General features: G+C 29.8%; 10 protein-coding genes and 1 non-coding gene across 11 annotated transcripts; 5 read left to right on the top strand and 6 right to left on the bottom strand.

Moving 5' to 3' along the window:
- Positions 1-234: 234 nt before the first annotated feature.
- PNG1 (peptide-N4-(N-acetyl-beta-glucosaminyl)asparagine amidase) lies at positions 235-1,314 on the top strand (the record flags this gene model as incomplete). The annotated part of the gene is made up of 1 exon (XM_046080787.1): positions 235-1,314. The coding sequence occupies one exon, from the start codon at positions 235-237 to the stop codon at positions 1,312-1,314; it is 1,080 nt and encodes a 359-aa protein (XP_045936157.1).
- A 136-nt stretch (positions 1,315-1,450) lies between these two features.
- On the bottom strand, positions 1,451-2,815 carry SCDLUD_002045 (uncharacterized protein; the record flags this gene model as incomplete). Its single annotated transcript, XM_046081555.1, has 1 exon — positions 1,451-2,815. The coding sequence occupies one exon, from the start codon at positions 2,813-2,815 to the stop codon at positions 1,451-1,453; it is 1,365 nt and encodes a 454-aa protein (XP_045936156.1).
- A 332-nt stretch (positions 2,816-3,147) lies between these two features.
- Positions 3,148-5,493, bottom strand: FZO1 (mitofusin; the record flags this gene model as incomplete). The annotated part of the gene is made up of 1 exon (XM_046080788.1): positions 3,148-5,493. One exon carries the CDS (start codon positions 5,491-5,493, stop codon positions 3,148-3,150), a length of 2,346 nt encoding a protein of 781 aa, XP_045936155.1.
- An 829-nt stretch (positions 5,494-6,322) lies between these two features.
- On the bottom strand, positions 6,323-7,099 carry SEC62 (Sec63 complex subunit SEC62; the record flags this gene model as incomplete). Its single annotated transcript, XM_046080789.1, has 1 exon — positions 6,323-7,099. The coding sequence occupies one exon, from the start codon at positions 7,097-7,099 to the stop codon at positions 6,323-6,325; it is 777 nt and encodes a 258-aa protein (XP_045936154.1).
- Positions 7,100-7,981: 882 nt separating this feature from the next.
- Positions 7,982-8,055, bottom strand: SCDLUD_002042. The gene has a single exon. It is a non-coding gene; the product is annotated as a tRNA-Asn (tRNA).
- A 1,569-nt stretch (positions 8,056-9,624) lies between these two features.
- NOG1 (putative GTPase NOG1) lies at positions 9,625-11,589 on the top strand (the record flags this gene model as incomplete). The annotated part of the gene is made up of 1 exon (XM_046080790.1): positions 9,625-11,589. The coding sequence occupies one exon, from the start codon at positions 9,625-9,627 to the stop codon at positions 11,587-11,589; it is 1,965 nt and encodes a 654-aa protein (XP_045936153.1).
- A 1,245-nt stretch (positions 11,590-12,834) lies between these two features.
- DTR1 (Dtr1p) lies at positions 12,835-14,709 on the top strand (the record flags this gene model as incomplete). The annotated part of the gene is made up of 1 exon (XM_046080791.1): positions 12,835-14,709. One exon carries the CDS (start codon positions 12,835-12,837, stop codon positions 14,707-14,709), a length of 1,875 nt encoding a protein of 624 aa, XP_045936152.1.
- Positions 14,710-15,251: 542 nt separating this feature from the next.
- GLR1 (glutathione-disulfide reductase GLR1) lies at positions 15,252-16,691 on the top strand (the record flags this gene model as incomplete). The annotated part of the gene is made up of 1 exon (XM_046080792.1): positions 15,252-16,691. The coding sequence occupies one exon, from the start codon at positions 15,252-15,254 to the stop codon at positions 16,689-16,691; it is 1,440 nt and encodes a 479-aa protein (XP_045936151.1).
- Positions 16,692-17,291: 600 nt separating this feature from the next.
- RPS6A (40S ribosomal protein eS6) lies at positions 17,292-17,998 on the bottom strand (the record flags this gene model as incomplete). Its single annotated transcript, XM_046080793.1, has 1 exon — positions 17,292-17,998. The coding sequence occupies exon 1, from the start codon at positions 17,994-17,996 to the stop codon at positions 17,292-17,294; it is 705 nt and encodes a 234-aa protein (XP_045936150.1). The 5' UTR covers positions 17,997-17,998.
- Positions 17,999-20,051: 2,053 nt separating this feature from the next.
- On the bottom strand, positions 20,052-22,814 carry RLM1 (Rlm1p; the record flags this gene model as incomplete). Its single annotated transcript, XM_046080794.1, has 1 exon — positions 20,052-22,814. The coding sequence occupies one exon, from the start codon at positions 22,812-22,814 to the stop codon at positions 20,052-20,054; it is 2,763 nt and encodes a 920-aa protein (XP_045936149.1).
- Positions 22,815-24,942: 2,128 nt separating this feature from the next.
- YDC1 (alkaline dihydroceramidase) lies at positions 24,943-25,944 on the top strand (the record flags this gene model as incomplete). The annotated part of the gene is made up of 1 exon (XM_046080795.1): positions 24,943-25,944. One exon carries the CDS (start codon positions 24,943-24,945, stop codon positions 25,942-25,944), a length of 1,002 nt encoding a protein of 333 aa, XP_045936148.1.
- Positions 25,945-26,928: the final 984 nt, after the last annotated feature.

The raw sequence follows: 26,928 nt of genomic DNA, 5'->3' as shown, positions 1-26,928 counted from the left end.
TATGTATTTATTTATTTATTTTTTTTTTTTTTTTAATTGCATAAAGACACAGTTTGAAGGAAGCTGCGCTTTATTTTAAAAATCTAGAATTGAAATACCGCTGACGTAAATAACATTATATTTTCCCCTTTTCCTTTAACTAAAGTTAGCAGCAAACCTGTCGATATATATATATAAATCTTGAAGAGGCTTTGATCAATAAATCAAAACTATCAACAACAATCAATCACTCAAATGTTTAATAATATCGCCAATCAATTAATTGAAAAGTATAAGAACTTGAAAATATCACAGTATAAAAACCAGCCATCTTTACAGGATGCTAACAAGATGCAACAACTTTTACAAAATAATGTGTTTGCCAGGCAAATAGTGGGTTTATCACAAAGTCTGTGTTTGAAGTATGATAGAAATCCAGATTGGTACTCCATAGTTATGGATACCATTGATTTGTCAAAGATTTATTCCAACGTTGAAAATATACCACAAGAGTCACAATCTAGCGGAGAAACAAAGGAAGATCTGGATTATGAAGCCACATTGGTTAAAGAGTTGTTACGCTACTTTAAGGAAGATTTTTTCACTTGGTGTGATAAACCAATATGTCTAACATGTGGGACAAAAGAGCACCAAGTTTTCAAATGTACTAAAAGCCCAAACAATTTAGAAAAATCAGGAGATCCCGGTTGTTCCGTGGTTGAAGTATATGAATGTAATGTTTGTCACGGCCTTACAAGATTTCCCAGATACAATAATCCAATTAAACTGTTGGAAACACGGACAGGCAGATGTGGTGAGTGGTGTAATTTATTTATGTTATTTTTGAAAAGTTTTGGATTGAAATCAAGATATATATGGAACAAGGAGGATCACGTTTGGTGTGAATACTATTCAGACAAGGAAAAGAGATGGATTCATTTAGACCCATGTGAGAAAAGTTACGATGAGCCCTTTATTTATTCGCGTAATTGGAATAAGAAAATGAGTTATGTTTTTGCATTCGGTAACGATGGCGTAGTAGACGTCAGTAAAAGATATATTGTAGAATCCAAAAACCAGTTACCAAGAAAAGATATTGATGAAACTGATTTAAAATTTTTGTTTCAACAATTGACTAAAAGTTTGAGACGCGGCTTAAATGATGAAGAGTTGTATAGATTGGGTTGTAGAGATGAGCTGGAAAAATTGGAGTTGGGTGGATATAGTAGAACAACGGAAAAAAATACAACTTCCACCACCGATACTGTAGGCCGTATCAGTGGTTCTGCTGATTGGAAATCATCAAGAGGTGAAGATGGGGGGGCTACAGAATAAATTTGATTTAATTATACTATGGTTATTTTTTTTTTTTTTTTTTTTTTTTTTTTTTACATACATGTCATAATAATGGAGATATACAAACATATACATACATACATATATAAATCGTACCACTTCTAATTTAGAGGACCTAATTTTCGATTAAAGTTTCAAATTTTTCAAAATAATTTGCAATTTGAACGTTACACCAAGAATCATAGTTTTTATCTAAATAGCATAAATGACCACCTAAATCGGTACTACAAAATACAACGTTTTTATTAGATACCATTGTTTTTATAATTCTTGGTGTACTGGTACCAACAACGGGATCGTCCTCAGAGTTTATAACTAAAAATGGAACTGCAATTTGAGGGACCCTTAAAATGCTAGTGACATCAGCATAGTAACTCAACGCAGATTCGTAACCCAGACATGGAGCAGTGTAAGTGTTATCGAATTCCATGGTGTTTTTAAAATTTTTTGCTTTGGATAAGTTCGATTTAGTGAAAACATGAGTAGAAGGGTTATGTTTACTAATTTGAGTAAACACTTCGTTGTTCACGTCTTCTGGTTGCTCTAGTTCTTTCATATTAACTTTAACCAATCTAACCAAAAATTGAGCAATTGCTTTGGAAAAAAGAGTCTTGCTCCAAAAGTCCTGGGTCATTTTTTCAGCGGCGTGTACCATATCCCATGGGTTACACAAAGTGCAAGCAGCCTTCACTGGGCACTTTTCTCCTTCTTCACCTAAGTAGTTGGCTAATAAGGTTGCGCCAAATGAAAAACCAACACAATAGATACGTCTATCTGGGTTTTTGGCTATTTTGGCATTAATAAATTCCCTTAAATCACCTGTAGAAAACCCGCTAAAAAGTTTTTGAGTGCTAATCTTGGAACGAGCACAACCCCTAGTGTTCAGAACAACAACTTGAAAGACACCACTAGCACTTAATTTTTCTGCTAGAGATCTGATAATAGGTTCGTGTGATCCACCACATAAACCATGCATAATAACAATTAATGGTCTGGTGTCGTTTTCTATATACTTAATTTTCTCTTCTTCAGTTAAATACCTTGTACGTGGTTGTAAACGTGGCCAGTTTTCCAAATGAGTTTCCTTTTCGTCTTGGGAAAATAGATCTTTGTTATAAGAGGAAGTAAATGGTTTTATAGCATACTTTTCGCTCCATTCTTTAGTGAGAACATAATCAGCAGTAGAAATACCCTTATCTGAATAAGTAACAACCTCTCTACCATAAAAAACTTGGAAAGTTTTTGAAAAGTCAGCACTGGATAAATACAAAGTTTGCAAGATACCAGTAAATAATTTTGGGTTTAGTTGAAAGCTAGCACCATTTCTCAAACCAGTTACATACTCATTGATAAATTGATTAAATGTAATCGCAGTCTTGGTTTCCTTTAAAGTCAATTTCACAGAAGTTGGAGACACATGTTGGGTTACGGTACCATTATAGCCCCAGTGTAATGGATTAAGCAATGGGAAGGAATTCATTATTTGTTTGTTAATAGATTATCAGTTCTAACACTTTGTATGTTTTTTTTCTTTCTTTTTATATATATATATATATATATATATATATCTTATTTTATTTTGATATGCAAATGGTTAAAGTACATTCTTGTTATATTTTTACCAATTTTTATAACTTTTAATTTTAAAAAGGAGTTCCGTGGAGATAACGCAAAAAAAAAAAAAAAAAAAAAAAAAAAAAAAAATTGATATTATCTTATCTCCGGTAACGTTATTTACGATCAAAAAAAAAAAAAATATACACACACATAGATGTATATACATATATCAGCCAAATACTATCTATTAATCAACTAATCAATGTCCAAATCAATGCTTTGAACATCTTCCAAATTCTTCTTAGTATTTGCAGCAAAATCTTGAAAGAATTTAAAGCTATTCAAATTATTATTTAATTTCGATTCCAAATCTTTTCTTTGTTCCACCAAATCATCACATTTGACTTCCAAAATCCTACAAACCTCTTTGCTGGGGGTTTTCAAAACTTGACGAGAAACTTTGCTAATACGATTAGAATTTTGATGGGCATAGTCAATTTCATTTAATAATTTTTTGTATTTTTTGGTTAAGTTCAACGGTAACGCTCTTGGTAAGTCATGAACCAAATAAGCAGCACTCAAACAACTACCCAAAATCAATAAAGATCCACCGATATTTTTCAATGCCTGTAAAGAAAAAATTTGGGTACCATACATAAAAATATTAGTTAAAATTTTAGCACCGCCAAAGGAATACATGAATAGAGTAGGTATCTTTGAAGTAAAAATTAAGGATGGTTCTTTAACATAGCTCATCAAATTTTTATTAGTGAAATACTGGGTTTCTAGTTCACCATCATTTTGAATAGAACCACCCCACTGTAAAAATTTAGAAAAACCAAGCCATGAAGGTTGGAACATATCTCCAAAATGAAAAATAACAGTGAATTTCTTAGATAATATGTGTTTTTTTTGTTTGAACATCAGATCCTTTGCAAAAATTGGACGCTTATCTTTTTCCACTTTGCCCATGTCATAAATTTTAGTGACTACATTTTCAGTTAAACTACGAGCATATTCCTCGCTATTTGCTACAGAATGTACAATGTTATCCATTATAGCTTTTCTACACAATAAAACATAATCATAAGTGCCAGATAAACCTTCATATCTAGGGAACTTGGTAAGGTCTATACTTGTTGCAATGGAATCTCTAGTTGCGTCATATATTTCAGTGACAGTATTTTCAACGAGAAGTTCTATTTGGCGATTTAACAATTCAGACTCTTCTTGGGCAGCGTGTACTTTGGGTTCTAATTCCTGTAATTTTTCTTTCAAATTAATGGTTTCCAAGTTAATTTTATATACGTTATGATTCGATATTTTTTTCAAATCGGTTAATAACTTGAGTAAATAGGTCTTGGCTGGTAACAATTTAGAAAGACATCTTTTCTTCAAAACAAAATTTCGTAAAGATTCACGCAATTGATCGTAGTTTGGTGTGTCGTCGCCGTTATCAGTATTATTGCTATTATCGTCCGGCGAGTTGCCATTATCAGCATTTGATATAAAATGTACAAATTTTTCATGTTCCTTATAAGTCAACGGGGATAAAGTTTTGATTTGGTCTAGAATTAGTTGCTTACAACGCTCCTTGTTTTTTATATCTCCAAACTTAGTTACAACAAAGTACATAAACTGTTTTTCCCTAGACGCCGAAGAAACAAAATCCTTGCCGCTTAAAGTCAATTGATTAGCTGCATTAACGACAAATATAACCAAATCTATTTCTTCTTGTTTACTAAAAACTTCTGAAGTATGTACCATGTCAACATTCAAGCCTGGAGAATCAATTAGGGATATATCAACTATACCATTATGTAATAAGTTGTTATCATCAGCTGTTGAAGTGGAAACGCTGGCTGGATTTTCGTGGATATAAACAGTTAGTAAAGACCATTTATCATTTTCAAAAACTAAACGTTCCAAGTCTTCTATCTTAAAAAATTTAAAAGTAGTTGCATTCAAACGGTTGTATTTTTTAACCGCATCGCTAACATTTTCGGCAACATCGATAGGCACGGCATGAACTTCTTCTAGGCCATTATTATAAAATGAGTCAACAACTTCAATGAAAACATTAGTACAGGGTAATTGATCGGTGGGTAAAATGTTCCTTTTCAATAAAGCGTTGCATAATGAAGATTTCCCACTATTTAAATCACCAGTAATTAATACTTTGCTTTTAATATCCTGAACTCTTTTCATTAGCTTAGATAAATGGATTTTGGAGTTTTCACTTTGAGCATTAAAAATTTTAGATAACGCGATTTTGTCAAGTTTCAAATCATTGGTACTTGACAATTTTTTTTGGTTATTGCCTAACTTTAAATTATTTTCAACATTTAGAATGCTTAAATCGGGTAAATCTATATTTATTGGATTTGAATTATTTTCTTGCAAAAGAGAAGATAATAAATCAGAACTTTTTTTAATAGAAACAGATAATTGCATTCTATTGGTGTTATAATTCCACTGGCTTAGCTGAACATTGCTCGGTATAATTTTATTGGCACCATTTGATGGAGTTGTAAAAGTGCCTTGGTTGTAGAATATTTCAAAAGGTTCATTTCCACTATTATTTTTTGTATTTTCGCCCATACTGTTGCTTTTGACGATTGCTTGATGTAAGGGGGGAGGTGTGTGTGAAATATTATTATTTCTATATATGCCTTAACTGATTATTGTTGTTTAGAAACCGAGAAGGGGTATTTATTGGTATAAATAAATAGTGTAATATAGATGAAACGATGTATGTTATAATCTTTCATAAAGATAGTGGTGAGCAATAAATAATTACAAATGGAGGGGGAAGCGAAATTAAATTAAAAAAAAAAAAAAAAAAAAAAAAAAAAGAACGATATTTTTTATATCACAATGAGCGAACTTTACCCCATATTGTAACATTATTCAAATAAATATATTTTAGGCCCTGTTCTCGGTTATCGGTTATCGGACATTGGATATAAAAAAGGTTATAGGACCTGTTTTATTTTTTTTTTTTTTTTTTTTTTCATTTTTTTTTTCAGTAAATGTAAATAATAATAATAATAATAATAATAATAGCAACGTTATTTTCTAATATAAAGGTAATCATTTTTTCAGATAAGGGTGTTTTTATTATTACTATTATATTATATACGTATATATTACATTGAAGTAAATGGTAATGGTAACAGAAACTATTTATTATTCTTTTACATAAATTATGATCATCTTTAGTATACTTCAAAACTCTATTATATTATAATAACAATAACTATAAAAAGAAAAGGAGGTGTGCGGTGCAAAGAAAGGAAAAAAATAAAAATAAAAATAAAAATAAAAATAAAAATAAAAACTACAAAATGTTCAAAAGACCAATTTAGTTTTCCAAATATTGCATAGCGTATACATATATTTTTTTTTTTTTTACATTTGTTTTTACTTTCTAATTATGTTTCTTTATTAGATTTTGTAAATCTCTCTTCTTCTTCTTTTTCAATTTTTTGACACTACTATAACATTGCTTATCACCAAAACCATAAAGCGGCTTGAAACTATCCAAAACGCTGCAATCTTCAAATAAATTTGGAAATAACCAAAACCCACCTTCGGTAGTAAAAACAGGTAGTGTCAATAAATAGATGAATAACCTTAATAAAGCTAAAATCAAAAATGCTAATAATAAACCTAAAACACCATAAGATAAATAATAAACACCCAATCTCATCTTCAAAGGCCATAATGGATAACAAACCAAGGTCAATACACCACTGCATATTCCAAAAACAATTAAATAATCCATAAAACTCTTTGGATTGTAGTTCCAAATATAATATTCGTCTGGTTGTAATAAAGCCCTGTTACTCAATAAAAATTGAGGAAAATCTTTATTTGGAGCCAGATTATGCTCCTTTAATTCATCGTGATGTAATTTAATACACGGAACAATCAATTGTTGTTTGATTAAACCAATGAAAATTTGTTTGGCATCCAAATCTGATTCGATTGGTGGGTATAGAGTAAAATTGGAAGAGCTTAATTTAGTATATTCTGGTGAATTCAAGGAACGAATGAATCTTTTGTATTTGAAAAATTCAACCTGACGATTTTCGAATAGCCCTTTCCTTTGTTTTAACTCTGGATGATGGCGTAGTTTTGATGCTATAGCCGAGGCAGATTTGGAATCAACTTCTACTTGTTGTTGTGTATCGCTTGTAGACATTCGTTTTATATATATATATGTGTGTGTGTGTAATTATGTGGGTGTCCTGTTTATTATCTTTTCACCTTTTAAACGAAGAAAGCCAGAAATTTAGTGGGAATCTGTAGAGGGAGGTAGATAATAACTAAAGAATCAAGATCTAGCGGATGGTGTTAAAAAGAAGGAAAAAAAAAAAAAAAAAAAAAAATCGAGAGAGGTGGAAAAGAAAAAGTGAAAAATAAAGGAAAAAGAAATGAAAAGCAACAGAAAGAAAAAAGAAAAAAGAAAAAAGAAAAAAGCAGAAGCATAAGCGAAAGAAAAAAAACAAAAACGAAAACAAAAAAACACAGAAAAAAATAAACTTACGAAAAAAAAAAAAATATAAATAGTTGACAGCATTTATAAAGTATGTATGATCCAAGTTATCCAACCAAAGCTATAAACGGACACAATTCACTCAAAGGCTATAAAAGCAGTGGTGCATACGAAAAATTGTATTCAGGTTCTTTATTAGGAAAAAGGGTTCAAAACTTTGTAATATTAATTGACACAGATCAAAAAGGAAAATAGCAGCTGTATCATTTCTATTCTTACGAGATTTTCTGTGTGTTTATTTACATTTATTTACATTTGGTTAAATTTTTAATTTTCTATTTTTTAATTTTCTATTTTTTAATTTTCCATTTTTTAATTTTCCATTTTTCTAAGCCCACCGTGGAAAATAATATACCTTTTTGTATCAGTAATAAATCCCATATAAAACTTCTTTCTACGCGTCTTTCTACGCGTCTTTCTACCATTCACATACTTAGCTTGCCTATGACAAAAATTAAAAAAAAAAAAAAAAAATATCGTCAAGTTGAAGAATACAAAATATATATTTTTTTTTTTTTGTAAAAAATACGACCCCAGAGAGGATTGAACTCTCGATCTTGCGATTAACAGTCGCACGCCTTAACCAGCTTGGCCATGGAGTCTTTCAATATACCTGTTATGTCGCAGAGAGGATATACTGAGAGGGACAGGGTTAGTAAACAGATTTGATACTTTACTATTTATATCAAGGCAGATGTAATAGTTTGTTGCTTGATCTTTTATATATTTTTAACTAATAAAACTATATAACTCATCTATTTCATAATCAACTTTCTAAATAAATCATCTCTTTATATATGATTTATTTTCACCTTTTTCCTTATGTTTGTATTAACTTTTTCTAATGTTTCTTCGTTGTCCGCTGGGCATATTTTCCTTCTTGCGGCGATCTCCGTATGTTCGGTCTTCTCCGTATTCTCGGAAGTACTTGCATCTCGTATAAAACGTGACACACACAATTCTACTTCATAACAATACCCTGTCGTAATATGAAACCAAGTAAACATATATTACAACCAACATACAGGAAATCTCCGTAATGGAAATTACCTTAATAGGAAGTCTCCGTAATGGAAATTACCTTAATAGGAAGTCTCCGCAATGGAAATTATCTTAATAGGAAGTCTCCGTAATGGAAATTACCTTAATAGGAAGTCTCCGCAATGGAAATTACCTTAATAGGAAGTCTCCGTAATGGAAATCACTTTTACAGGAAAACACCGTAACCAAGATGCCGCCTAAGGAACAACAACGAAATGTTGGAAAAGATTAATATGAACGTCAAATATAAATGTGAAAATAAATCATATATAAAGAGATGATTTATTATCAAGTTATTCATCAAAAGTATTTAAGTTATAGTTTTAAATAAATCTTTATTATATATTATTATTATATGTAAAGACCGAAATAAAACAAGAAATTAATTACCATAATCCGAACCCGTAATTATTACGACTAATCCTGAGTTACGCTTACGATATACCCCTTCATTTTTTAGCAATTTGTAGTTAATATGTATTACATGGAAGATCCCTTTAAAAAAATATGATTAACTTCTTCGTTTTTTTTTTTTTTTTTTGTAATAAGCTTGGTTAATTTATATCAAACAATATTGTCACTACATAATTCTAAAGCATATATTTATGTTATACTCAGAAGCTAGGTTTCCTATCCAGTTAGAGTAAATATATTAGCCAAATGGTCCATGTGAATAATTGTATTGGTTCTCCTTAATGTTGTTTTATACCTTAAACCACATACATTACTTTGTTAATATATATATCTTATACAAATATTAACGTTTCTTTTTTTTTTTTTTTCTTTTTTTTTTTTTTTTAAAGTTTTTTTTTTTTTTTTTTTTTTTACATGGCCTTATATAAATATTCTACCTATTTTTAAAGTTGAACATTTCTTTTTTTTTTTTTTCTTTTCTTTTTTTTTTAATACTTTCTTTTCTGTAACCTCAAAAAATTACTGCGCTACTAAACCTTTTACTTCCTCCAAATTAAAAACTAAAACACTAATTTTTTTTTTTTTTTTTTTATTACAACAGTTCTAATTTATCAAGATACCTTTCTCTACCGTTAGCTACTTTTGTTATCTAAAATTAATACACTAGTAGTATCCATATCACACACTAACCCCCTCCAAGAAAGAAAGAAAAAAAAATGCAATTGACATGGAAAGATATTCCTACAGTACCTGAAGCTAACGATATGTTGGATATCGTTTTAAACAGGACTCAAAGAAAAACACCTACGGTTGTTAGGCCTGGTTTTAAGGTTACTAGAATTAGAGCTTTTTATATGCGTAAAGTAAAATTTACAGCTGAAGGTTTTATTGAAAAGTTTGATGACTTACTAAAAGGATTCCCCAATATTAATGATATCCATCCATTCCATCGTGATTTGATGGATACCTTGTATGAAAAAAATCATTATAAAATTTCCTTGGCCGCTATTTCCAGAGCCAAAACTTTGATTGAACAAGTTAACAGAGACTATTCTAGGTTATTGAAATTTGGCCAATCTTTATTTCAATGTAAACAATTAAAACGTGCAGCCTTAGGTAGAATGGCTACCATTGTTAAAAAATTAAAGGATCCATTAGTGTATTTGGAACAAGTTAGACAACATTTGGGAAGATTACCAAGCATTGACCCAAACACTAGAACTTTGGTTATCTGTGGTTATCCAAATGTTGGTAAATCTTCATTTTTAAGGGCTATTACTAAAGCTGACGTTGAAGTTCAACCATATGCTTTCACAACCAAGAGTTTATATGTTGGGCATTTTGATTATAAATATCTAAGATTTCAAGCTATTGATACACCTGGTATTTTGGATAGGCCAACTGAAGAGATGAATAACATCGAAATGCAATCTATCTACGCCATCGCACATTTAAGATCTTGTGTTTTATATTTTATGGATTTGTCTGAGCAATGTGGGTTTACAATTGAAGCTCAGGTCAACTTATTCCACTCCATCAAACCATTATTTGCTAATAAATCAGTTTTGGTTGTTATAAACAAAACTGATATCATTAAACCGGAAGATTTGGACGATGAAAGAAAAGAATTACTTTCTTCCATTGAAAACGTACAGGGTGTTGAAATTATGACTACTTCATGTATTGAACAAGAAAATATCATGGATGTAAGAAATAAAGCCTGTGAAAAATTGTTAACTTCTCGTATTGAAAATAAATTAAAATCTAATTCTAGAGTGTCAAATGTCTTGAATAAAATACATGTTGCTAAACCACAACAACGTGATAACATACAAAGAGCACCATACATCCCAGATACTGTTAAAATTTTACAGCAGCAGCGAGATGATAGCACCCAACAAAATGATAGAAAATTAATGCGTGATATCGAAGCTGAAAATGGAGGCGCTGGTGTGTTTAACATCAATTTAAAGGACAATTATATTTTGGAAAATGATGAATGGAAAAATGATGTCATGCCTGAAATTTTAGATGGTAAAAACGTGTATGATTTCTTGGACCCAGAAATTGCTGCCAAATTGCAAGCTTTGGAGGAAGAAGAAGAGAGACTTGAAAGGGAAGGTTTCTATGATTCAGATGATGATGAGGGCGATGGTGCTGAAACTTTTGAAGGACACAGTGCTGAGGAAGTTGCTGAAATTAGAGCTAAGGCTGCTTGGATTAGAGATAAACAAAAGAAAATGATTATAGCTGCCAGAAACAGAAAGGCATTGAAAAATAGGGGTACTATGCCACGTTCGAAATTGAGTAAATCATTCAAAGAAATGGAAAAACATATGGACTCTTTGGGTCATGACATGAGTATTCTACAAGATAAGCAGGCTGAAGCTAAATTTAAGAGCAAATCCGTTGAGACTGGTGCCGATGTAGTCATGGGCAGCAGTTTAGCCGCCGCTTCTGCTAGTGGTACTAATGGTGGTACATTAACACAATCTGATAGGTTAGTCGATGGTATTGCCGATGGGTCTATGAGATCTAAAGCTGAAAGGCTATCTAAATTGCAAAGAAGAGAAAGAAATAGACAAGCTAGACAAGGTGAAAGTGATAGACACATTGGTGCGTCATTACCTAAACATTTATTTAGTGGTAAGCGTGGTAATGGTACAAATGATTATCGTTAATTCTATTTTATGCGTTACCATTAAAAAAAAAATTTTTTTTTTTTTTTTGTTATATTTATGGTGCTTTTGAAGTTGTATATTTTTTTTTTACATTATTTTACTCTATAATTTTTTGCTTCTTCCTTTTGATTTATTCTACTACATTTGGTATTTATGTCAATAGTTATTTTACTTTTTTTGTTATTTGTATATTAGTATTATATTATCTTTGTTCACAATACTATACGAGTATCCTGCTATACTTTTTTTTTTTTGTTTATATTTTTTTTTGTGTTTTGGTTAATATCCTTGAATACCTTTTTAGTCAATTTATCAACTGCAGAACTTGATTCATAGAATATAACCTACGTTGACATTGAAAAATGAAAATGTCAGTAACAAATATCCGTAGAACACACAGCTAGCAATATTTATACTTTGTAAAGGACCAAATTTCCCAGAACAAATAAAGGTGTAGGTAAATAAATAAAAATTTGAAGAATTTTTATGCTGGATTATCATTTTATAATGATCTATCCCATAGTTTTTTTGTTTGGAATCTTAATCAAAATCATTCCTGATATCAACAACGTTAAATTAAATATAACAAAAAGGAATGGTTGTTTAATACCATTCGTTGTTCAGATACACTTTAATTTAGCATCTTGATTATTATGAAATTCTTATTTTGTATCAAATATGTAGATGTTTGTTTACTGCTGTTTTATAGTTCAAACTCTTATTATTAGCATTATTTATTTATCTTATTTATATTTATCCTTGTTTTTTCACTTTATTTTTGTGTATCAAAATATAAACATTTATAAGAAAAGTTGATAATAAAGTGTCTATTCTACATAAAATACGTTGGCTAATTATTATAATATATTTTAATCCAATATTTATTTAATAGAGGGATAATCTACATATGCTAATTTTTATAAAAAGTATCTCATTTTTTGCTTATACAATTATTCCTATTAATAAACTAAAACACTTTACGTATGCAATATTAAACATCTTAAAGATAAAAAAAAAAAGAATCTTTATATTTTTTTTTTTCTTTGTGCATGCACTTTTTGTGTTGCTGTTTGATCAAAAAGTATCGATTAGATATACGTAAAAACAAAAATAAACACATAAAATAAGACATAAGGAATATATTACTGTAATAACAATATCCAAATTTACTATAACAAAAAAAAAAAAAAAAAAAAAAAAAAAAAAAAAAAATAGAGAGAGATTAAGATACTATATATACACATAATGATAAAAAATAATGGAAATGGCAATAGCAATAAAAAATTCAATTTATATAATATAAATCCCTTCAGAAAGAAAGAAAACGCAAACTGTAGTGAAAATAGAAGGGCTACAGATCCCACTATTAATGATACAAATTTAAACAATTCTAATAAAGTAACTCCTAAAAATATAGGTAATAACCATAATGACCTTTCTTTAAAACAATTGACTGTTATAAGCACAGATGGAGCATCTTCGATGGACCTAAGGTCTAACAACGATATTAGCGATGTCATCATAGAAGAACCTCAGAGTGGGGGGGAAATGACAGAATTAAACAATAATAATAATAATAATAGTAATAACGACAATGATTTTGATAGAAACTCTTCCATTAATAATATGATAATACTGACAACCCCAACGAAAAATGATATCAATCGTGTAACTTTACAAGATATTGAAAAAGAATTATCTAGTACCTCTTCAGTACCATCCTCTGCATATAGTGTTTTTTCTAAAAGGCAAAAGCAGATTATATTTTCTGTAATAATTTATTGTGGATTTTTAGGTCCTGTGTCAGGTAATATTTACATCCCAGCATTACCATATTTACGAAATGCTTTCCATGTAAATACAACCACTATTAATTCAACAGTCTCTGTATTTATGGCTGTTTTTTCTGTTGCACCATTATGTTGGGCAATGTTTTCTGATTTTGGTGGTAGAAAATTCTTATACACCATTTCTCTTATAATTTCTATTATAGCTAATATTCTTTTGGCAGCAGTACCTGCCAATATTGGTGCACTTTTTGTATTAAGAATTATTCAAGCTATTGGATCAAGTAGTGTTATGTCGATGGGCGCTGGCACTGTACGCGACATTGTTGATTTAAGGCACAGGGGTAAAGCTATTTCTTATTTCATGTTGGGTCCCAATTGTGGACCTATTTTAGCACCCATTATCGCTGGCCTAATTTTAATGAGAGGTAGCGATAAATGGAGATGGCTATTTGGTAGTCTAACAATTTTCACCTTTATTGGATTACTCATGGTTCTTTTGTTACTACCAGAAACGCTAAGATGTATTGTTGGCAACGGTGATAAAAAGTGGATTCAAGACCCACATATTCAAAGGAAAAATCAAAATAAGCTATTGTATTATTTAGGAAGAAGATTGCCCGTTAACCAGTCCCCTGAATTTCAGGAACTATATCCAAGGCCTCCAAAACCAAGTTTGAAAACGTATTACACTTTATTAAAAAATCCAAGAGTTACAATTTGTTCAATTAGTACAGCAATCATGTTTGCTATCTACTATGGATTTAGTATTACATTTTCCTATAATTTACAAAATTATTACCATCTATCTAATTTAGCGGTAAGTGCCTCATACTGCTGTCCAGGCATCGCCTTATTGGCTGGTTCTATAAGTAGCGGGCATATAAGTGATTTTTATAGACAAAGGTGGTTAAAAAGACATCCGAATGTAAAAAGTTTCCCTAGTGAAAGAAGGTTAATTTTACAGATATTCGGGTTGATAATAAGTTGCTGTGGTTGTATTGGATATGGTTGGAGTATTGAAAGACATAAAAAATTAATTATCGTTTATGTTTTTTCCTGCCTTTGTGCATTTGGTATGACTTGGTGTTCTAACGCTTCTTTGACATATTTAACAGAAACTATGCCCAGGCAAGCAGCTTCCACAGTAGCAATTAATAGCTTTTTTAGGAACATTGCTGCGGCACTAAGTTCCGTTATTATTCATAAACTAACTGTAGAAATGGGAGTTGGCTGGTGCTTCACAGGATTGGGCTTATCTGCTTTAATATCTGTGGTTGGTGTCTTGTATTTAATTATTAGATATAAGACACCATCTGTGTGTGAAAAATAATATATATTTTTTGATGTTCTTTTTAATACAATTATCTACTGTAGAATTAAAAGGAATAATTGGGTATATAAAATATATGTGTTTTTTAATTACTATAACAACAACAATATTATTATATTTTTTTTCTTTTTTAATACACAGTTTTTCAAAATCTGCAAAATGTACAATTTTTTTTTTTTTTTTTTTTTTTTTTTTTCTTTTTTTTTTTTTTTCCTTAAAAGTTTTATTACGAGTTCAAATTAAAATACTGTCCCATATTTTAATCTCTATTATTTCCTTATAGGGACTGTCGTATCTAGCTTATTAATAGCAATTTTATTGCTTGTTTTTATAGCCACTTAGTTTATACTCCTAAAGTTTTTAGTTAAATTTGTAAAAAAAAAAAAGAGAAAAAAAAAAAAAAAAATTAGAAACAAATGTATATAAAGCCGACTAATCTAGTTTATAATAACTTAATTAAAAGAATAATTTTTAGAAAGTCAGCTACAAGAACATTTACAAACAAATCTATAATTTATAACCAGATAGGATCAACAACCAAGATGCATATCAAAGATATCAATAAACCTACCAAAAACGTAAAGGCCCACTATGAATATTTAGTAATTGGTGGTGGTAGTGGTGGTGTGGCCTCTAGTAGAAGAGCCGCTTCGTATGGTGCCAAAACTTTATTAATTGAAGGTAAAGCCATGGGTGGAACCTGTGTTAATGTTGGTTGTGTCCCTAAAAAGGTTATGTGGTATGCTTCTGATTTGGCTACTAGAATTACACATGCCAATGAGTATGGATTGTACCAAAATGTCGAACCTAAACTAACTAAAGAAAATTTGACCTTTAATTGGGAATATTTCAAAGAAAAAAGAGATGCTTATGTCAAGAGATTGAATGGCATTTACGAAAGAAATTTGACTAAAGAAGGTGTCGATTATGTTTTTGGCTGGGCTAGATTTAACAAGGATGGTCAAGTCGAAGTCACAAAGAGTGATACCGGTGACGTTGATATCTATACTGCTGATAAAATTTTGATAGCAACTGGTGGTAAACCGATTTATCCAACAAATATTCCAGGTTATGAATTGGGTACTGATTCTGATGGTTTTTTCCAAATGAAAACGCAACCAAAAAAAGTTGTTGTTGTTGGTGCGGGTTACATTGGTGTTGAATTGGCTGGTGTTTTCAACGGCTTGGGTTCTGAAACTCATTTAGTTATTAGAGGTGAAACTTTATTACGTAAATTCGATGACATTATTCAAAATACCATTACTGATTATTATGTGAGCGAAGGTATTGATATCCACAAAAAAAGCCAAGTTTCTAAAGTGGAAAAAAATGGTGATGGTGGAAAATTAACTATCACATTGAACGATGGCACTGTTATCTCCGAAGTTGATGATATTATTTGGACTATAGGTCGCAGGTCTTTATTAGGCATAGGTTTGGAAAACGTGGGTGTTAAACTGAACGAAAAAGAACAAATTGTTGTTGATGAGTATCAAAGAACGAACGTTTCAAATATCTATTCGCTGGGAGACGTGGTTGGCAAAGTTGAATTAACCCCTGTTGCAATTGCCACAGGAAGAAAATTAGCTAATAGGCTATTTGGTCCAAGTATATATAAGGACCAAAAACAAGACTTTACCAATGTCCCAAGTGCTGTTTTTTCCCATCCAGAAGCTGGCTCCATTGGTTTAACTGAAAAACAAGCCATTGAAAAATATGGTAAAGCAAATGTTAAGGTTTATACTTCCAAGTTCACTGCTATGTATTATGCCATGTTAGAACATAAATCGCCAACTAGTTACAAATTAGTTTGTACCGGTCCAGAGGAAAAGGTTGTTGGTTTGCATTTGGTTGGTGACAATTCTGCTGAAATATTACAGGGGTTTGGCGTCGCGATTAAAATGGGTGCCACAAAGGAAGACTTCGACTCTTGTGTCGCTATTCATCCAACTAGTGCCGAAGAAATTGTTACTTTGAGGTAAAAAAAAAAAAAAAAAATTTGTAGCTCGGTAAATAATTTTGGTATTATGCTTCATAAATTTAAAAAAAAAATATTTGGCAGTAGAAGCCTTTTTGTTTTCCCTGATGTATTTTTGTATATCTTGTACCCTGTACCTTGCAAATATATGATAATAAGTGATCGTGGTATATGTATTTCATTTTTCCAAAACTTTATAAAATGTTTATCGACAATGAGATCTGCTCTATTTACTATTTTTATTATCAATATTTGTTATCTTATTTTGCTACTCGTAATTATTTATCTTATCATGCTTGTAATTTAGGCAAATTCGCTAACCAATATGTACATCCACATTATTACATCGTTATCTATTCCTACATAAAAGTTTCAACTCCATAAGAAAAATAACAAAGTAAAAAGTGAGAAATAAAGAAAAATTATCTTTAAAACCAAAAACACTAGCACAGATAATATAAAGGTGTTATATTCCTATTTCTTTTCTTTTACTTTAACTTTTTGAATAAATATTTGAAGAAAAAAGATTAAGAAAATTACACATAAAACTAAAAAATAAAAGTATTATTATAACCAGACAAAAACTATGGAAGGTTTATATAATTTAAGCTCTCAAAGAAGAAGCTCTTCTCTTTCTAATTTCAGCTTTTTCATGCTTTCTTTCAGACAATCTCTTAGCCAACAATTGAGCATATTCAGCGGCAGCTTCACGTTGAGCTTGAGCGTTCTTGATCTTCAAAGCCTTTTGGTGTCTCTTTCTTTGCAATCTTTGAGGAGTAACCAATCTTTGGATCTTTGGAGCCTTGGTGTATGTTTTTTCACCCTTAGTGATCTCTCTCTTAATAACATAATCACGGACATCATCTTCCTTGGTCAAACCAAAGAATTTTCTGATGTTGTTAGCTCTCTTTGGACCTAATCTCTTTGGAACAACAGTATCAGTAACACCTTCCAATTCTTGTTCACCACGTTTGATGATGACCAAAGACAAAACAGCCAAATCTGGGCCAACAATAGCACCTCTAACAGATTTTCTCTTTCTTTCACCAGCTCTTCTTGGTCTGTAACAAGAGACGTTCTTGCCCATCAACAATTTAACTCTGTGTGGCAACAAAACACCTTGTTTCATTGGGAAACCTTGTTTGTCGTTACCACCAGAAATCTTAAAGACGTAACCTTTGAATTCTTCGCCAACGTGTTCACCTTCAACTTCTTGGCCAACACGCTTGTCGTAGAAAACACGGATACGATGTTCATCATCAATGTCGACAACCTTTTGGGAACCGTTAATTGGGTAAGAAATGTTCAACTGTATATTAATGTTATGGTTTTGTTTTTATTTTAAATTCTTAAAAATCAAAAACATATTAAACAAATTGTTAGTAAAAAGTCCATTTGAATGTCTAACTAGGATTTAAAACGGAAAATATTTGGAAAACATCGGCTATCTCTAAAAACTTGTTGCTAATATATGGTGCATCCACCATAGTTCCTCATGTCAATATCGAAAAGTGTAAAACTTGGTACACAATATATAATGTATATTTCCCAAATAGATCAGCTTTGCTTCTTTAAAAATGATTATTTATAAACGAATACCATGTAAAAAAAAAAAAGAAAGCAAATCTACATTTTTTTTTTTATCATAAGGAAAATTCTTCTCTTATTTCTAGGAATCGAATGAATATTTTTAAACTCCCAATTGCATAGGCACACATACAAGGGTTGTTTAAACCTTGATCTAGCTATCTTTTCTTCGACATTACTTAATCGATACATTACATCTAAAATAGCAAAAAAGATTTTCTTTTGTTGATTTTCAAAATGATTCAGTTGGTTCTTAATCTTTTTTTTTTTGATACTGCAAGTTATAACGCCTCCTGACCTCCATTCAACAATATGTAAAGATAAAAAAGAAAAAAAAAAAAAAAAAAAGTAAAAAAACATTCCTGATATAAGGCTCTCCAATTATCTTGTTTTCTCAAAAATCACTAGCTGTTTCGCTTTTGTAGGTGTCACGTAACATACCTTCATCTTGGGTGTTTCTCTTTAGTATGTTTTATTGTATCTTTTGATAAGTATAAAAAATGCAGAGGTGAAAAAGATAAGTTTATGTACTAATTAATTATTTTAAGTGGTATATTATAAAACTATGCGTCTAAGTAAATTCAGCACTAATTTGAAGTGAAAATGAAATGGAAAAAAAGAAATAATTAAAAAAAAAAAAAAAAAAAAAAAGAAAAAAAAAAACTGAAAAAAAGGATATATGATAAAACTGAATTGTTTCGAAGAAAATCTGAAAAGATACTTTGAAAACATAACACGGAAATAGTATTAGTATTAAGTGACCTTGAAGAATAATAACACGAACAAAAGGGAAAAAAAATTTTTAATAGTGGCTAGTTAGAAAAAAAAAATTTATTTAGGAAGTGTCTCAGTAAATAAAAAAAAAAAAAAAATGTCTGCCTAGATAAAAACAAAACTTTGAGGGAAACGATAACTTTCTGTCCACCCATCCCCGTGTTTTGCGCGCATTCAAGAGATAGATTTTACACAAATTTGTCTTTGTACCTCACATCAAAGATAAATTTTTTCTAAACAACGACAGTATACTACAAATTTCACTAAATCTAAAATTTAAAAAAAAAAAAAAAAAGAAAATATTATGTAAATAAGCATTCGACTTACCTTTTTTTTTTTTTTTTTTTTTTACAAATAATTTGGGCCCACTTAATATGGCTGCCAGTACGATTGATTTTTTTAGCTGTATGTTGCCTTTTGTCATGTATGTATTTTTTTTTTGTGCAAAAATAAATTTAAGAAATTCATTTCAATTTCAACTTTTAATGTACGGATTTATAAATTTTGTCACAACTCTGTTTTTTTTTAAAAAAAAAATATAATATTCGCTTATATAGCGGCAAAAACTTCGCCCAAAGATCGTAATCAGCTTATATAGTAAAGTGTCTAAACCGAATTTAAATATTACGTGCAACTTTTTTTTTTTTTCTTTTTGGCTGTAATTAGATAAAGATGTCTTTTAAAATACGGAAAGAGCTCGATAAATAGGCTGAGTTACTTAGTATAAGTTTATTAAACAAGAAACAAAAATAGAGACAATATATATTAATAAAAATGGATAAAACTTAAAGAAATAAAAAAGGAAAAAAAAAAAAAAAAAAAAAAAAAAAAAAAAAAAAAAAAACACGAAACACAAAATAATACTTTTAGATAAACAGAATTAAATGAAAAGGTAAACAAACTAGTATAAAAATACGTATAACTGTTCCTCCCTTTACCTTTCTCATTCCCCTTTCTAATTTTTGATTTCTCATTATTCTTAATAATTTTAAAAATTAAATTATTATTGTCTGTTTTTGTTAGGCCCTGCATTAAAGCCCATCCTAGTGTGAGTTCCATCATGCTTGGCACTATCTGGTCCCTCATCATTTACATCAGTATCTTGAATCTTAGTATCAACTTTTAAAATATTAGGTGAGGAAAACATGCTTGAATGAAAAGTATTTACTAATCGTCCTGGCATTGTTGATGTTGGTGTTACCGAACCATTGTTCAAAAATGCGGTAGGGTTGTTATCACTTTTTTCCACCGTCTCGATTTTATCAGTATTAGAAGTAGTAGCATCGATATTGTCGGGGTCAATATTATCACTAATTACAGGGAGAATTTTGTTACTATTGTTGTTTGGATTGTTACTATTGGCGTTAGCTGCTGACCAGTCATGAAACATGTAACTAATATTAGGTGAAAATACGGATAATTCATTGCCGGACACATTTGGATTAACGTATTTTCTTGGAGTAATAGAGGGGTATCTTTCTAAGTTTACTCCGATGTTATCTACATTGGTGTTTCCGTTATTGTTGTTGCTTCTGTTATCTCTATTACCATAAATATGTGTATCATCATTGGTGTTGGAAGTATTGGTATCAAGGCCACTATTGTAGTTCACTTTTTGTTGTGAAAAATAACTGTTTATGTTATTCAGTGATTGTTGTCCATGCTGATAAATCGTAGAATTTTGAGATTTGTTTCCTATGTTTTGTACAGATGAAGTATTATTATTATTTCGACTTGGTTGAAAAGGGGCTTGCTGCTGTTGGAAAATACTGCCTATCAATGGTGTAGGTTGTAAAGGAGTAGCAAAATACTGTTGAATGGTTGGAGATGTAGCCATAGCAGAGTTCAAATTTCCATTTGCGTTGCCTATGCCATTGCTGTTATTGCTGTGGTTAATGTTGTTGTTGTTATGATTATTGGCAGTAGTATTAATATTAGATGATTGATAAAATTGTTGGCCAAACTGAGACTGTGGCATAAAATTAGAAACACTCACAGCTGACGTCAAATTTGAATTGTTCAGAGGTAATGGATATTTGTTTTTTTCTATTATTAAAGGGCTTGGAAATGCAGACATGGGCGTTTTATTATTATTGATATTATTACCATCACCTTCATTGGGAGGGCGTAGTGATTGAAATTTTAGTGAAAGGGAGTCATTCGGATCCATAGCAGCATTTGGTTTGTCGTTGTGCCCAATAGCATTATTACCAGTATTGTTATTTACACTATTACTATTATTTGTACTATTATTTACAGTCCTTACATTTGTAGTATTAATAGTATTATTTTGAAAATTATTGGAGCCAGCACAATTTGTACCGCTAGCTACTGGTGTACCTGGTGTGGAGTTAGAACCTAAATCGTGACCTGTTTTTGGAATTTCCACCCGTAGTATCGGACGATTCAGAGAAGAATGTCTATTGTTGTTGTTATTTTTATTACTGTTATTATTTTTATTATTGTCATTATCATTATTATTATTATTATCATTATTATTATTATCATTATCATTATTATTATCATTATGATTATGATCATTATTATTATTATTATTATTATTATTATTATTATTATTATTATTATTACTATTATTATTATTATTGTTGTTGGTATTGTTGGTATTATTGGTATTGGTATTGGTATTGGTATTGGTATTGGTATTGGTATTGGTATTGGTATTAGTAGTATTAGTGTCATTAATATTATTGTTTTTGTTACTGCTACTGTTAACATTACCATTATTAGTAGTACTATATGTTTTAATATTAGTATTATGCATATGTGTTAGATTGTTTGTTGAACTTGATCTCATTTGAATGGGATCATTTATATTATTTGATAATAAATCTCTATCAGAGTTTCTTTTAGAAATTTTGGATAAAGGAGGAAAGTAAAATGGTTTTGTAGCAGATTTAGTGGCATCGTTCGCTGTACTTTTAAAGTTTAAATTTGATGGGCTTGACACGGATGGACTTGATAATTGTCGTACATTAGATTGTTGGTTTTGAATATTATTGGCAAAAAATTGAAATTGTTTTTGTACTTGAGTTTGTAAAGGATTTGTAAAATGAGAAGCATTAAATTTAACAGTGCTGGCAGAAGCAGATAAAGGTGTCTTGACTGTAGATATGCTATTTGCTTTTTTGTGATTCCGTGTTGATTTGACTGTGGCATTAGAAGTGGCAACATTTTTCTTTGGTTTACCGATATTCCCTTCTTCCTGTGAATGCATTTCTTCGTTTCTTATTAAATTAACGTTAGTATTCATTTGAGTAAATGAATTTTTCTTTTTCCTGAGTTTATTGCCACCAATTTTGTTTAGTTCATTTTCACTTTTTGATCTTTTATGCCCTGTACTTTTATTATCGACATCATCTGTTATGTTGTTGTTACTATTAATATGATCTTCATCTATAATAACAGAGTTGTTGGTACTAGTATGATTTCTTCTTCTTTTATTTGTATTTGTATTAATTTCTACATAGGGCTTTTTTGTAAACTCGGCACCATAATAACTAGGATCTTTGTAATCATGATCTATATTATTATCAGTCTGGTAATGTCTAATTAGATCATTTAAATCCACTGAAGAATATTCATAAAAAGTATTGTTTGAACCCAAAATTAAAACTGCAACATCAACTTGGCAAAGTACACTTAATTCATGTGCTTTTTTAAATAAGCCAGCTTTACGTTTAATAAAGGTAACCGTTCTATTCCTTTCTTCTGTTATTGGAAGTATATCAATCTTTCTTCTGCCCATTTTCAGTTATGTTATTCTACTGAGTTGATTTCAGATATACTGTATTTTGAAGGAGAGATGGTGTGATGACGGAAAGAAGAGGGGGGGGGGGAAAAAAGGATCGACCGATTATAATTCTTCTTTTCTTGAGCAACGTTTAGCGTATAGTCGTTGATGCACAAATAAATGCTTGGTTGTTGAACAAAAAGATTAGACTTTTTTATGAACTGTCAATATATTGGGGTACTTTATAAAAATCAAAGTACGAACCAAATCAAAAAAAAAAAAATGAACAAATTATTAATATTTTTTTGATTCTTTCCTAAGAAAAAAAAAAAAAAAAAAAAAGGAGAATGAAAATGGATGAGTAACGGAAAACTGGGAAACGAAAAATGAAGGCAAAAAAAAATTAAGATACCAAAAAAGGAAAAAAAAAAAAAAATGAAAAAGAAAAAGAAAAAGAAAAAGAGGAAGAAAAATGGTCAAACAGAAAAAAATTTCTATCAAATGATAAATAAATGCTTAAGTTCTTGCTTTTTCGTGTTTTTATGTTATTTAAAAGTTTTGTTCTTGTTGGTTAGGTTTTTGAAGCCAAAGAAAGTACAAGAAGAATTATGTTTTTAAAAACCCAATGGTGTGGGAGAAATAATTATAAACGGTTTTTTATGTAACATAATAAATGGCATTATGAAGTTTTAATTGAAAGGATCAATGTAAATAGCATGTGGTAATTATAATAAGAATAATAATAATAGACACATTTCCTCTTTCAGCTTTCGAAGATTAAAAAGACATAAATCAAGAATTAGTAATGTCAGCAACCGAATCATTATTATTAATTTTGCTTATGGATTTGGTTGGAAAGCAAAGCATGGTAATAATATAATTATTTTTTTTTAAAAAATATTTCATTTTAAAGTATTTATATATATGATTTTCTTGTTTTTCCATCTTTTCTTCAATATTATTTAAAAAATCGAAGAAGTAGCTCAAATGATAAAAACATGTGTAAAGTAACCATTTACTTGCTGATAAGTTCTATTTTTAGAAACAATTTTTAACCATGTGGCAAAAAGAAAAAAAAAAAAAAAAAAAAAAAAATTACGTAAAATAAAATAAAATAAAATAAAATAAAATAAAATAAAATAAAACTGGTCAATTCCTTTTTTTCTTTTCTTTTCTTTTCTTTTCTTTTCTTTATTTTATCTCGCTACGTTCCGTTGACATCCTAAATCACCAAACAATAGACACTAACCTTATGGACTAGTGGTACTTCGGACTACAAGCTTAATATACAGATATATATATATTTTTTTTTTTTTTGTTTTGAAGGGCGTATTTGAGTGAGGCGTAGGAAAAAAAAAAATATCAAAAAAAAAAAAAGGGCATATAAAGAGGCGCGGGTTCAGGAACTTCAGGTGCTCATTTTCATACCGTCAGTTATAACAAATCACTATAATTTTTATCGGTTTTTTTAATCCTTTATCTTTGTGAAAACATATGCATTTTTATAATTTCAAAGTGTGAAAAGTGAAAAAAAAAAAAAAAAAAAAAAGGGGTAGAAGCGTTTTAATTTAACTTCAAAGAAAAAAAAAAAGAATCAGATATAACATTAAAATTAATGTACGAGTTACTAAATGAGCAAATGAACGAGCAAACTAATTAATGAACGAATAAACCATAATAAAATACCGGCACTTTATTTTTATTTTTGCATTATTAACAATGACTATCATCGTAATTTAATTTAGGTAATCTTATTTTACTGAAAATGGTTATTTTTTTTTTTCCCTCATTTATGGATACTTTCTTTTTATTACTATAAGAAGTATTTGTGATCTGAATTAAAAATATTCAAGATTTGGGGGTGGGGGGGGGATTGTTTTTATTTTTGTATTTTTACATTTTATTTTTTTTTCCCCTTTAAGAATTAAAAATAAAATTGTAAAAAAAAAAAAAAAAAAAAAAGAAACATATAAAAAGGAAAAGAAAAAAAGAATAAAATATACCTTTATTAAACGTCTTTTTTTTTATTTTCCTTCTTCTTTTTTGAATCATATTTCTATCACACAATTGCTCTTTTTTCTGAAGAAACATATCCACACATCACAAAGAGTCCTAAGGAGGGAAGAAAAATCACTCACAAGATATGAATGCAAAGGCCTTTTTATGGGGCATAATAGATTTCTTTAGAATTAAGGAATACCCAGAAGCATCGACACTAGAAAATGCAGATAATATATGGGGTCCAGTAACATCTACCATAGATTGGTGTGAGGAGAATTATGTAATATCTCCTTATCTAGCAGAGTTTTCCAACACTATAACTAATTTATTTTATTGTTTTTTGGCCACGTATATCACATTAAGAGCATATCAATACCATTTGGAAGGGAGGTTCATTTTAATTGGTTTAGGTTTTGGACTGGTCGGAATTGGTTCTTGGTTATTCCATATGACTTTAAAATATGAATATCAATTACTAGATGAATTACCCATGATTTATGCTACTTGCGTCCCAGCATGGAGTATTTTAACCGAACCTATATTATGGAGTAGATTTAGCAATATTGGTATCAAGAAAGATGTCATTGTTGGATTTATCATTACCTCATCTGCAGTTCTTGTGACTTACACTTATTTATTTTACAAGAACCCAATCATTCATCAAATTTGTTATGGTGCCTTGAATTTGACGATTATTGTATGTGCATCGGTTTATACATTTAAATATATTAAGGATCCTGTTATATTGATTAATTTAAAAAAATGTGTCATTATTGGTGTTTCCAGTTTCTTATTGGGATTTTTTTTCTGGAATTTAGATGTCCAATTCTGTTCTGCTTGGATTTATATTAGAAGAAGTTACCTACTTTTACCCATGGGAGCTTTATTAGAGATGCATGCTTGGTGGCATTTGTTGACTGGCGTTGGTATATATTATTCAGTCATATATTTGGAATATTTAAGAATTGCAATGCATCATCAAGATGATGAATATATTCTAATTTGGAAACATACTGTCTTCCCTGAAGTAGTTTTAAGGGAAAAAATTCTTGATTACTGGGGTGGCAAGATATCTTTGACTTTTAGAGGTCCTATTGTACACGATATTGAGGAGGTTAGGGTGTTTGAGAAAAGATTAGATTAATCACTATAAATTATGTACTATATAGAATTGTGCGCATATATGCAGTGGATGAAGGATTAGTTTAAATGGACTCTCTTTTTTGAATTTTTTTTTTTTTTTTTTTTTTCTAATTGAAATATAGGTAAAAGGTAGTAAATAGTATGTTATTAAATTGTTTTAAAAAGTATTTTATTCATTTTTTTTTTTTTTTTTTAGTTCTTTAATATGCCTGGAACTTAGATTACTTGTCACATGGAGAAGTTTTTTTTTTTTTTTTACCTTCAGCATTTGACTCGTAATGGTTTAAGAGTTAAATAAATGTAAGATAATGAAGCCTGCAGTTCTACCTGAGTATTAAAAATATGTGTAGATAAAAGTGAATACGTACCAAAGAAAGAGCCAATCCAAGTCGAAAAAGTTTTAATATTGTTTACTATCTTGTAATAAAATGACAAAAATCTAATAACTATTGTTATTTAGTACTATTTTAGAATTAGAATTTTATATTTGAACATGTAGAGGGAAAAGCCTTAGCAGAAAAAATATTTTTCTGCTACTAAAAATGTTATTGTATTAATGTGTAAAGTAGATATTAAAGTATTCATGTTATAACAATATTCTTAATTATGAGGTGCTTTAAGATGGATGTCCATTATTTTATTTTAAGTTTTTGCTAACTAATAAAATGGAAGTGGTCAATTTTGGCAAGTAATCAAAATAAGCTGAAAGGTTCCAAGTGCTCCATATGTTCTCGGCATCAGGACCATGAAAATATAAAATGCCGCAAAGAATAAACATTTCTTTTTTTTTTTTTAATTATTTTTTTTTATATTTTTTTCTTCAAAAGCTCTAAAAAAGAGGAAAAAAAGCAATCGACGAATAAAAATTTAATATTAGTTTTAACTTAAAAATACCGTACGACAAATAGGAACTATTATTTATTTCTTAAAAATAAAGCCGGTTTGGATAAAGAAATGGTACAATTTTATTCTGGTGATTCAAAAA

This window comes from Saccharomycodes ludwigii, chromosome II (assembly GCF_020623625.1).
Source record: "Saccharomycodes ludwigii strain NBRC 1722 chromosome II, whole genome shotgun sequence".
In the NCBI taxonomy this organism is placed as follows: Eukaryota; Fungi; Ascomycota; class Saccharomycetes; order Saccharomycodales; family Saccharomycodaceae; genus Saccharomycodes; species Saccharomycodes ludwigii.
The sequence above is the reverse complement of the archived record's forward strand: the minus strand, read 5'-3'. Positions and strand labels throughout refer to the sequence as shown.